Source organism: Miniopterus schreibersii (genome assembly GCF_964146895.1).
Source record: "Miniopterus schreibersii genome assembly, chromosome: 13".
NCBI lineage: Eukaryota > Metazoa > Chordata > Mammalia > Chiroptera > Miniopteridae > Miniopterus > Miniopterus schreibersii.
The window spans coordinates 7,481,544-7,493,789 of NC_138113.1; the positions used below are offsets into that span (position 1 = coordinate 7,481,544).

Below are 12,246 nucleotides of genomic sequence, written 5' to 3' on the forward strand. Positions count from 1 at the left end.
TGTGAAGATGAGTGACTTGATTTAATCCTCAAAACCACCTTGAAGAAATAACTTTAATTTTGTTACTCCTCACCCAAGAATATGTTTTTCCATTGATTTTTCTCTACAAAATGGAGAGAAAAACATATTCTTTCCATTGATTTTTGTAGAGAAAAATCAATGGAAAAACATATTCCATTGATTAGAATGTTTGCGGGGAGGGGAGAAACACTGACTCGAGAGACACATGGACTGGTTCCTCCCACACATGCCCCGACCTGGGCCAGGGCTGAGCCTGCGACGAAGGTGCGTGCCCTTGACCGAAATTGAACCTGGGACCCTTCAGTCCACCGGCCGATGCTCTAAACACTGAGCCAAACCGGCTAGGGCAAGAAATAATTTTATTAATAAGGAAACAGGTCTCAAAGTTTCATCCTACAAAGTGTGTAATCACTCTATGTAATTAGACAGAAATCCTGAAATCGACCAAAAGAGAGGATCATCATCATCAGAGGAATCAGTGGCCCCAGGCTAGTGTCCACGTGATAAAAATACTGTTTTCCTTAGGTCAGAGTAAACTCCAGTGGGCACCCTGAATTATAACAGAGGTACAAAGGGTATTTATCTAGAGAAAAACACAAGACCAGGTTTATTTCATACAATGTTATTCACACATTTTTCATTTTCTAATTTACACATAATATACAAAGAAGTGAAGATAACATCATTTCATATGAACCAATAAGAGCCAGGACTTAGACAAACTGGTCCAGAAACAATCCATGTCAAAAGGAGACACTCAAGAGTAAAGCCTAAGTGGTTCTGCCCAATTTTCTTTATTCTGAAATGATGTTTTCAGATTTTATCAAAACTCCATGCCAACTTTTTATTAAAAAGCAGAATCACAGGTGGGCACCAAAATGGCAGACCATAGAATTTCTACAACACATCTTTTTCTAGAATAGGCCCCTAAGTATTGGGACGATTGAGTTGTCAACATCAGGACACATGGGACCATCAAGGACCCCAGGAAGAGGGCTGTTTTCTAATGTGCTATTCTCTAGGACTTTCCAAATTTGCAGAAGTAATTGCCTGTGCCAAGGGAGGGTAAGGATAGAGGAAAATCAGGAATTCAACTGTGCAAATCCAGGAAAGTCACTACCCATCTTCAACAAGGACAACTTTGATCCTAAAACCATGAGCTGATAGATACTGGGAACAAAAACTCGACACGGGGCCAAGACACTGTGAGGCTGGCAAAACAAAGCAGAGAAGGGTGAAGAGAGCAGCTTTGTATGGGGGGAGCATTGCCACCGTGACTGGGACACGCTGATGAACCAGTGTGACTATGAGAAGTGACAGTGACGAGTGGTTGGATTTAATGGCCTCAACATGGAATGTTGCGTTAAAAAACGAGAGTAATTCAACATCAAATATGAAAAAGTATGCCTGGCACCCCGAACTTTAAGCCATTATTTTTAGGTTCATGATATGAGCAGCTAAGTGATAAACCTTTATAGTCAATATTGTGCACAGAAGATTGCTTCTCTTCTGCAGACTTCTAAAAAAATCCCTCACATGTTCAATCTAAAGAGATAGCATGGTTCATTAGTTTTCAGCACTAAACATAAGAGGGTTAACATAAATGTTTTATACAAAATACTGACTTCAACAAAATACAAAGCACTTTCTTTATCTTTCAGAAACTGAATATACAAAGCAAGTTTTTTTCCAAAATATTTTCATAGGCAAAGGATTAAAAACGATTTTAATTATACACATATGGTCACAATTTTGCCTTAAAAAGATTGTTGGGAAATGTACATAAGGCCGCTTGTAAATGTACATCATGTTACTGTTATGTTTTATGTCCAGAGAAAAAAATGTTATCATACAGATTTGCTCTTACTTGGGCGTAGGCTATCCAAAAATACAGTACTCTTCTGTACAAAGAAAAAAGTCACATCACATTTAATAAGATGGAAAAAGCATTGGCCTCCATGTTAACCAAATACCTCAGTCCAATACTTTCTGTTATGCACAATACCCTGACTTCTTGAAAGTGATCCAAATCCTAGCATGTTCATATTAACAGAGTCAACTATGTTATAAAACAAAATGTTTCTCACAATAATAAAAAGAAAGCTGGTTCATACTTCTGAAATCATATAAAGATAAAAAATTTTAAAAAATCACTCTCGATTTGGAGAAATAAATTTACATTATACAATACTATATGCCAGGTCAGAGAGGGCAGGGACATAAATGTACACTAAAATGCAAATGTTTCCCAAAGAGATAAAACAAATTCCATTTACAGCATGAAGGTTTACAAATGTACAGCTGTACAACCAACCAAGGAAAGCATCACTACTAAATTAGCAAGGCTTTATAATAAACACTGAAACAAGATTTGCTTCCTCAGAGTGTAAACTTACCATCTATTACTACACACACGATGCATATATTTATAGGGAGCAAAAAAAGCTATCTGAATATGTAATCATGCTTAAATGTTGAGCTATCAAATTCACTTTTCAGTGGCCCCTTTTTCACCTCTATCTGGTTCCTACTTTCTGAATCTATTATGAAAAAGCAAAATAAAGTTCAACACTTCCTCAGCATGTCCTTGTAATTCTATAAGCAAAACAATATACAAAGTTCCACTCTTTTTCATTGCAAACCAAACCAAAAAGTTAAAATGGGACTTAACTTTCCGTTTAGTGCACTTAACTGGATGGAAGTGTCACCATGATTTTTTTCCTACCTCTTACAACAATTACATATGTAAGTATATACAATACTTCTGTACATTGCCAGAGACATTTTAGGGCATTATCTGATTAAAACCACATACACTGTAAATAATGTTAGGTTCTTTTCATCTCAAATCATTTAATTCTTGTCTTACTTGCTGAATTTTATTTGCATGATAGATTGTGAATTACCAAAATACAACTTAACTTTCTTTTTAAAATATTAATAATATTTATGTAGTTGATTGTTAATCTGTTATAAAAGGCTTCACACGAAGGACAAAAAAAATGACTATATTTCTATATACATCTCTATAAACCTGTTGTGCTATGGGGTCCATAGACCTACCAGACTGCGAGCCAGTTTATTAAAAGAATACTGTACTTTTTCCTTTAAAAACTATTTTTGTGACTTTACAAGGTAAAAATTTACAAAATATGTGACAGCTTTTTTGATACAGTTACATCATATACAGGCATTCTGTGCTTTGCCAGCAATCCAATCTGATAGGTCTCCACTCAGGGTGAAATATCACTTATAATTCACCACTCCCACCCCCCAAATATACACAAGAACCTTAAAAAATTTACAAATGGATGAATAAAGTCAATAAATAGTTTTGCTTTAAAAAAAATTTTGAAGATTCATAGTTGAGTTGTGTTTTGATAATTCACAAAAGAAACGTTCTTTTCACACGGTTACATTATCTTCTGTCCCTTTTTCCTTTACAGCATTCCATTTGGTGGTCCTCCAATAGGCCCAAGATCTGGGCTATTTTTCAAATAATATTTTTCCAATTTGGCCAGTATATGCTTCCCGTATGTGTATTTGCGCAAAGTAGTAATGTGAGGTCGAATCTGAAAAACAAATAATCTGCTTAGGATATCTAAGTTATTTTAGTTTCTGATTTCTTAAAAAAGTGTCCCAAGTCCAAGTACTTTAGAATAGTAATTTGAATTTTCAAATTCAAATCCAAAGGAAGTTGTTTGCAAAAGCACCTCTGTTCCACACAATCTCTCCAAACTTCCACTCTCAAACTTGTTCAGTGAGGAAACAAACCACTATTCATGAACTAGGACACATGCAACTACTAGCAGAGGGGGCTCGAAGCGCAACAGGAAAATACCATTAGTGAGCTACCACAGTCTATGAAGGTGGAATTGCATAACTTGAGTCAGCTGGATAAAAATTCAATACAAAATAAAGCGAAAAACATGAACAAGTGATCAGGTGTGTGATGGCTAGTACATTTAAGATGTTCAATATCTCACTAACAGGTTTTAAAATATAAATGAAAGAAATCATACCATTATCTTCCCATTCAGATTGGCAAAGATTTTACAAATAACCGGTCATTATGAGATAATGTAAAACAGGCACACTTTTCATATACTGAAAAAATAGATGTGCAAACTTGTACAGTCTGAGAGCAACTTGGCAGCATCTATTAAAATGTAAAATGTTTACATACCTTGCACCAGCTATTCCATGTCTAAATATTTACCTTACAGAAACATTCATGTAAGACATTCATATAAAGTACTGCTGATTAGAGTTAAAAAATTAGAAATAACCCAGTCATAAATATAACATTGGTTGAATAAATAATGTAGTTGTTAAAAATAAGACTGTAAATTCTTTTAGGTATGTATTTTTAAGCAGAAACACTAAATTTTTAAAAAGGTAGAAAATTAATACATTGAGCTGAAAAATTTTAAAAATCAGAAGGCCGAAAATACTTTTATGATCTTACAAGATCACTTTCTCTCTATATAAGAAGAGGTCCAAAGAGGTTATGTACTTTGTCCTGTTTTTTAAATGAATAAATTTAGGAAAAGATCAAGAGTATTTAAACATTATTTCCTCCAGTGTTCTTTTTAACAAGTTTTCCTATGGAACTTAATGATTTCTTTAAAAAAAATTATTAGATTCTAGGAGGAAGATAGAAAAAACAACTTAACAGATTTAAAACAAATTAACATAAATTCTGTCTTTGGAAAATTTATTAGGTTAGTGAGAAAATCTAATTCCTTTTTTTTTTTTTGCAAGACATTTGGTAATTCACAGGGGTAGAAAAAGTAATTCCTAGAAGAAATAGGCTTAGGTTAGGAAACAAGTTATAGAGGTAGGTCAAGGAAGGGCCTTTGGAATTTTGGAGTGAGGAAGCTAATAGTAAGGGGCATGGGGGGCAGGGATAAGGGGGGTGGGGTGGGGTGAGAAAAGGTGCTCCCAGGAGGGAGCCCGCACTGGGTTCTCTAATTAGATTTTTAAAATCAGTGTTTGACTCATGTAATATGGCAAATCAAGCATTCCTAAATAAGATGGGGAAGGAAAGAACAATGCTAAAGGTAGATAGGTAAGAAATTAATGTGATTTTGTTGAGCAGATTACCTTAAAAATTTAATAATGGGTATACCATACCTACATCTGCCAAAGGTTACCCACTGATTTTAGATTTTTCCCCCCCGTTACAACACATATGAGGAAATTAAATCCTAGGGAAATTAGATGCGTAGCCTAAAGTCACGCAAATGGAATCAACGGCTTTAAGTGCTATAAAATGTATTACCTTGTGCATGATTATCTTTCTCTGAGCAGGTTCAGCCATATCAATCATCTTCTGGATCACATAATTGGCATACTGGTCCTTCATCATGGTGTATAAGGCACTGTGAGGACCATCATTCTGGCAGCAAACTTCATCAATCAGTAAAGCTCTCTCGGCACGGGAGGCATGAGTGACACACTTTTCTACCACATTGCTGAAAATTAAAAGTATATACACAAAAAATTGTATTGTTACTTTTTTCTTTATAGCAAAATTTCCTTGACTTTTGAAAGAAGTTGCCCAATACAATAGAAGATGGAAGAATCAAGATGGAACTCTTGTAATCTTCTTACAACTACTTTTAAAACAGAAACTGGTATCACAGGGGAACCCATACTGGATTTCCACAAGTTAATTATAGGCCTCTTAAAATTATAATTAAATTGTAATTAAAATTATAATTTTAAAATGGGGAAACTAGGTCATTAATAAGGCTGAGACTTTCACAAACATGCACTAAATAAATTAAATTTGCATTTACTCAAAGGTCTTGGGGACGAATCATTTTCTAACTACAGATTTCAAAAACAGAGTGTGTGGGCAAACTAATTTGTCATGTAGATTCTTTTTTTTAAAAAAATGTACCTATTGATTTCAGAGAGGGGAAGGGAGAGGGACAGAGACAGGCTGAAACATCAATGATGAGGGAGTCGTCATTGATCAGCTGCCTCCTGCACGCCCCCAACTGGGGGTTGAGCCCACAATCCGGGAACGTGCCCTGACCAGGAATCAAACTGTGATCTGCTGGATCCTCGATTGATGCTCAACTGCTGAGCCACACACAGCTGGGCTGTCATATAGATTCTTTAATAATAAAAGCAACATTCTACATGTGTTTTTGGACTCTCCTAACAAAAAAATTATATTCCAATGTTATGTTTTAGATGCATTTCTGTGCTTACTAATAAAAGCCAGAGAGCTGAAAGAATAGATCCTTGGAATCAGAAAATATTGCAATACCTGGCAAATTTGTGTTGACTCAGGGCTAAGACCTTTCCTCTGATTTCGGAAACAATTTTGCTCTTGTCTTCAGGTCGACCATGTTCCAGTACATGCTGAATAACATAATTGCCATACTGATCCTAAGTACAGATATTTCAAAATTATTTTCCTTAAGTCATTCCTTAAGAATAATGACTCTTCTTTAAAAAGATGTCAATCATTTTTCTTAAAAACCCAGTAGTATATAGTCAGGAGAATACATTAGACTTCTGTCTCACTGTGTGTCTCTACAGTGTATTAGTTTAAGAAAATTATTATTTCCTAAAAAAAACCTACAAACAATAAATCAGAACCATTTAAAAATATATAAACATTTCAAATTATGACAGTTTATACCTGGACCAACTGTTCTGTGTGTTGGTGGAGTTCTTCTAAGATAGGTAAGGTCTGTTCTGCAGTGCAGTGCTCTAGGATGCGCTGGATTACTCTGCAGCCGTAAGGATGAGTTGAAAGTACAAACACCTTTGAAAAAATTGGAAGAATTAAATTTCTATTCTCTGACTCGATTAATTAATTTAAAATAGGAGGGTGGGAATTCACATTTAATATGACCAGGACCAGGGAGTGCTCAATTTAAGAGTTAACAGGTTTTTTGATTAAAAGGAACCTAAACAGAAGATGAAAGGTGTGTAATAATGAGAAGAAATGTATTGTAGGGTAGGGATAGTGCACACTGTACTTAGAAACTATTAATTACTATGTATTAATTACTAATTAATATTTATTTTGTCTTTTACTATACAGTTTTAAGTCTTCCTCCCTCCTCTCCCAAGAAATTTGGAAAATGTTGGGTTTACAATTATAACAGGTTATCTTTACTTTCTAAAGTAATAGAATTAAACTCATATTTCTACTCAGCTTCAAAAAAAATGAAGCTATAGACTCACTCTATAAAAGAGGCAGAAATGAATGCACATTCACTATTTGACTCTATTTTTTAAAAAAATAGATTTTTTATTTATTTCAGAGAGAGGAAGGGAGGGGAGAGAGAGAGAGAAACATCAATGATGAGAGAGTTGCCATTGATTGGCTGCCTCCTGCACGCCCCCTACTGGGGATTGAGCCCGAAACCCGGGCATGTGCCCTCACCAGGAATCAAACTGTGATCTCCTGGATCCTAGGTCGATGCTCAACCACTGAACCACATGGGCCCGGCTTGTCTCTATTTTTGTATAAAAGTACTGGATATTGAGACTTATGAAAAATGTGTTAACACTCAAAATCTAAAATAATTCCCTAATTAGGTAGAAGCCAAAAAATTCTTACTTGTCCTTTGAAAGCATCAATGATGAATTGTAGTGACTGTGGCTGAACACATTCAATACATTTTTGTACAACATGGTTCCCATTCTGATCTTTCACACATTTGAGTACATGACCATCTAGCTCCTTTACCATTTCACTCTGCAAAAGAAAAGACAACATTTAAATAACTGCCTCATCAGATGAGAACAAAAGTATACTCAAAATTTTGTTTGCAATTTTTTACATATCAGAGTTTAACCCACTCCCAAAGTGTAATTAGCAGAACTCAATAAGGTGAAAATTACTAAAACATTTGGCAAGATTATAATGTAAATTATACTAGCTGAAATATAACCTAGTGATGAATTGGCCATATTTAAACTATTATTTTCACTGTGTGCATCTTTTATTCATCTTTCTCAGCTGATAACTAATATAACTCATTCAGAACCTTTCTCTACTTAGCACCACAAATAATTATTTTAAATGACTTGTAAGAAATTCAGCTCTTATGGGATATGTGATTTTCATATATTATCTCAATTATTGTTGGATATTTTTAGCCTTACTTAAAAAATATATATATTTTATTGATTTTTAGAGAGAGGAAGGGAGAGGGAGAGAGAAACATAGATTGGCTGCCTCCTACATGCCCCCTAACGGGGACTGAGCCAGCAACTCGGGACTGTGCCTTAACCAGGGATTTGAACTGGTGACCCTTTGGTGCATAGGATCATGCCCAACCGAGCCACACTGGCCAGGGCTTAAAATATTTTAATAAAATAATTACTTCTTTACTCTTATTATGTTTCATTATAATACTTAAACCAGTTACATACAAAATGGTATCTGGGGTTATAAATTTCATTTTAATTGTATGTTTAATCTCATATAAGAACCTTACTAATTAGTGATGCTTCACAGTTTAAAAAGAAAACAAACCTAGAAGATCAGCAGTATCCTCATTCCCTACTCTCCTTAACATTCCTATTTATTTAAAAAAATTATTTTGATCAGTTATAAGAAAAATTCCGAGTGATTTTCGAATTGCATTAATCCTGTAAACTTAAAATATTTAGACTTTTCCATCCAAGAACATGGTGTATTTCTCATTTAATTTATATGTACTTTCTTTCCTCTTAAAGAATTATAAATCTTGTTAATTCTTAGGTTACTTTTTCTGTTGAGATTTATAAAAACTTTACATATATAAATATGTAATTAATTTTAAAATTTCATTTTTGATAGAAATAGAAGGACAATCCAAATAAACACTGGAAATAGTAAAATGTATTTCTGATATGATGGAAAATCAAATAAGCAAGTGATAGCAGAAATACCCATCATCTAGCACTCTGCTTGTCATATAGTAGGTACTGAAATACCTTCATTTAAAGAGGAAATGATGAAGAGAATGGATAAAGGGGCAGAGCAAAGCTCTGTTGTATAACTTTTAATTAATAATTTACTCTGAGATATTTAAAAATCTTTTAATCCAATTGGAAACACTTAATATTCCATTCCAAGATTATTGTAAGATAAAAAATAATTTAAAAATTGAATAAAGTAATACGAAAATTTTGTCTTAACTTACAATTACCTGCTGGTCAGATGAAATAGACTCTAATGCTTTCTGAATAACACGGCAGCCATACATCTGCAAGGCTAAGGGTAGAACGTGACCACGAATACGAGTAGCCAGGGCTAATTTTTGATCCAAACTCCCAAACTGATATAGAGAGAAAAATATTATTACTAAAAAGTGACCATAATGTTACTTTGTTAAACTTAAATAACCTACTGTTTGCAGCCTATTAAATCAATTTTTAAAATATCATATTTGGGTATTATGCAGGGAGTAGGTATTTATGTAAAAGTTAATTAAGATAGACCCAGAAATGCTTGAAATGAGAACTATTACTTTGGGGTCAAAAATTTCTCTGTTACTAACATACATATTCACTTTTCATTTCAAACAAACCATCATCTTTAATATAATGAACCTGAGCCATACATTCAGACTAGATAATTCTCAACGATATTCTGACATAAACCACAACACAGATGTTTAATTATAAAAACTAATGATCAGGTAAGTTATAACATAAATACCTAACAAATCCAAACAAAGACTATACTAACATTCATTGCTTTAACTAAGACTTAGAGATTAATCAGGACTAACATGAACCTTCCCTTGAAAGTAGGCCCGTATGTTTTGTACACATGTACCACATTGTCTATTCACTGATCAGTTGGACATGTGGGTTGTTTCCACCTTTTGGCTACTCTGCACAATGCTGAAATGCACACACAGTGTTTGCGTCCCTGTTTTCAGTTCTTTGGGGTATATACGGGGTGGGGCAAAAGTAGGTTTATAGTTGTTCATATGGAAAATAATATAATAAGTGATAATATAAGAATAAACTCTGTGTTTTGCCTACTCACAACTGTAAACACACCTTTCCCCATCCTGTATATATCTAGGAGTGACACTGCTCGGTTGTGTAGTAATTTTATGTTTAGTTTTTAAGGAAATGCCAAACTGTTTTCCACAGCAGCTGAACCATTTTACATTCCCACTAGCCATGTATAAGAGTTCAAACTTCTTCACAACTCCCCCAACATTTGTTATTTTCCATTTTTCAATTACAGTCATCCTAATAAATGTAAAGTGAAATCTCGTTGTGGTTTTGATTTGCATTTCCTTAATAACTAAGGATGTTGAGCTGCTTCATATACTTACTGGCCATCTACAGGAAAATGCCTATTCAAGATCTTTGTCCACTTTTTAATTGGATTGACTTTTTGAGTTTTAGTTGTTCTTTAAATATTGTGGATGTAAAATCTTTATTTCCTCCCAAGCCCATATATTTTTATGTGAAAATGATTCTTACCCAACTTCCAGCCCTTTTCTAAGCATGAGCATATACTTGGATAGATATACAAATATGTATGGGTGCTTACCTCAAAAAACTTTTGTATAACATAGTTTCCAAAAACATCTGTCATTAATTGATAAGCTGCTTGTAGAATTTCATTAAATACCATCTGTCGCTCAGCTGGAGTAGCTCTCTCTAGTTTTTGCTGTATGAACCTATGTGGGAAACATTTTAAATGCCACGACAGTACACTCCAAACAAGCTCCTGCAAAATCTGTATCTGACTTGAGTACTGTATACTTCCTAATCCACACAAACACAGTTATTTCTAGAAACAGTACTAAACACATTTTCTACTGTGGACAGCCAAAGTAAAACAAAAAGAACAAAAGTTATGAAACTTTTTTTTTTTTTTATAACACCTTAATTTAAAATAATCAATAGCTGGGCGAAAAATATGGATATAAAGATATTTGATCCTTAAATTAGTTCTAGTTGCGTTATAGTCAATAAAAAAGAAAATTACGAACATTTTACTGGTTATCCATGTACTTTCAGAATATGCATGCACTATTACTGAGTATCTTTTTAGAGAATAATAAAAATCCTTAGAAATAGAGTTCATCAAATGCAACTGAATTCCTTATAATCTAGCCCTTGTGAGTGATAACAAGATTCATTTGCTACTCTTAAAGAACTTTCAACTATAGAGGGAGATAAAATTTGTATGTAGCTATCTAATCAATAACTACTTTTTAAAATTTCAGTTTTAGTGCTCATTTCAGCAACACTAAACATTTCAGGTTTATCTTAAAACTATAAAAAAAATCCTCAAATTTGATAAGTTATTAGAATTCTACCATTTTCCTCTCTGTGCTGGATCTTGAGAACACTAATGCACATCTACCTCAAGCATTACAGTACATGCATTTAATGTACAAAGGCAATGCCCTGGCCAGTGTGGCTCAGTTGGCTGGAGCATTGCCTCATACACCGAAAAGGTCGTGGGTTCAATCCTCAGTTGGGGAGTGTGAGGGAGGTAACCCGTTGATGCTTTACTCTCACATTGATGTTTCTCTCTCCTTCCCCCTCCTCTATCTCTAAAATCATTAGAAAAAAGAGAAAAAAAAATGTCCTTGGGTGAGAATAAATAAATAAATAAATAAATAAATAAATAAATAAATAAAAATGTACTAAGGCACCAAATTTTTCTGTAACAAAAGTGAATGTTTTAAGTTAAGCTAAGTAACACTGAATACAAACATATAAAGGAACACAAAAGCATTTAACTGTTTTTTAATCTTTTTTAAGATAATGTATACATTGGAGATGCTTAAAGTCCACAACTGCAATTCAGAATATTTTAAGAAAAATTTAAAGATGTTAAATGTACTCAGAATCAATGTAATAAAAATAACCCAATAAGAGGCACTGCTATATTTTAATTATTAAAAATTCTCACAAAAGGAAACTGAAAAATCTTAAAAAATAAATTCAAACCTGTATTTTTATCATTTATCCTAATATGAAAAAAAAAAATATAACCCATAATAAGTATTTTTTAAAAGCTTCCAATTTTTATGTAGATCTAGTCGATAAATTTAGGTTTTTACAAGGTAGCACTCTCCAAGACAAAAATGCAGTGGCTCTGGCCGGTGTGACTCGGTTGGAGTGTCGACCTGTACACCAGAAGGTGGTGGGTTCCATTCCCGGTCAGGGCACATACTCGGATTTCAGGTTCAATACCCAGTTGGGGCGAGTGTGGGAAGCAAC

General features: G+C 33.9%; 1 protein-coding gene across 13 annotated transcripts in view; it reads right to left on the reverse strand.

The window, feature by feature from the left end:
• Positions 1-627: 627 nt before the first annotated feature.
• PUM2 (pumilio RNA binding family member 2) overlaps positions 628-12,246 on the reverse strand; it is a 76,427-nt gene continuing 64,808 nt past the window's right edge. For 8 of the 13 annotated variants that reach the window (XM_081156347.1, XM_081156340.1, XM_081156344.1 and 5 more), the window contains 7 exons: positions 10,559-10,688; positions 9,186-9,320; positions 7,613-7,750; positions 6,683-6,808; positions 6,305-6,426; positions 5,306-5,498; positions 628-3,593 (listed from right to left, as the gene is read on the reverse strand). In XM_081156347.1, coding sequence (XP_081012473.1) covers positions 3,462-3,593; positions 5,306-5,498; positions 6,305-6,426; positions 6,683-6,808; positions 7,613-7,750; positions 9,186-9,320; positions 10,559-10,688 — 976 coding nt within the window. In that variant the 3' untranslated portion in view covers positions 628-3,461. The remainder of the gene's footprint in view (positions 3,594-5,305; positions 5,499-6,304; positions 6,427-6,682; positions 6,809-7,612; positions 7,751-9,185; positions 9,321-10,558; positions 10,689-12,246) is intronic. The other 5 variants (XM_081156342.1, XM_081156341.1, XM_081156349.1 and 2 more) reach the window with 1 other exon arrangement.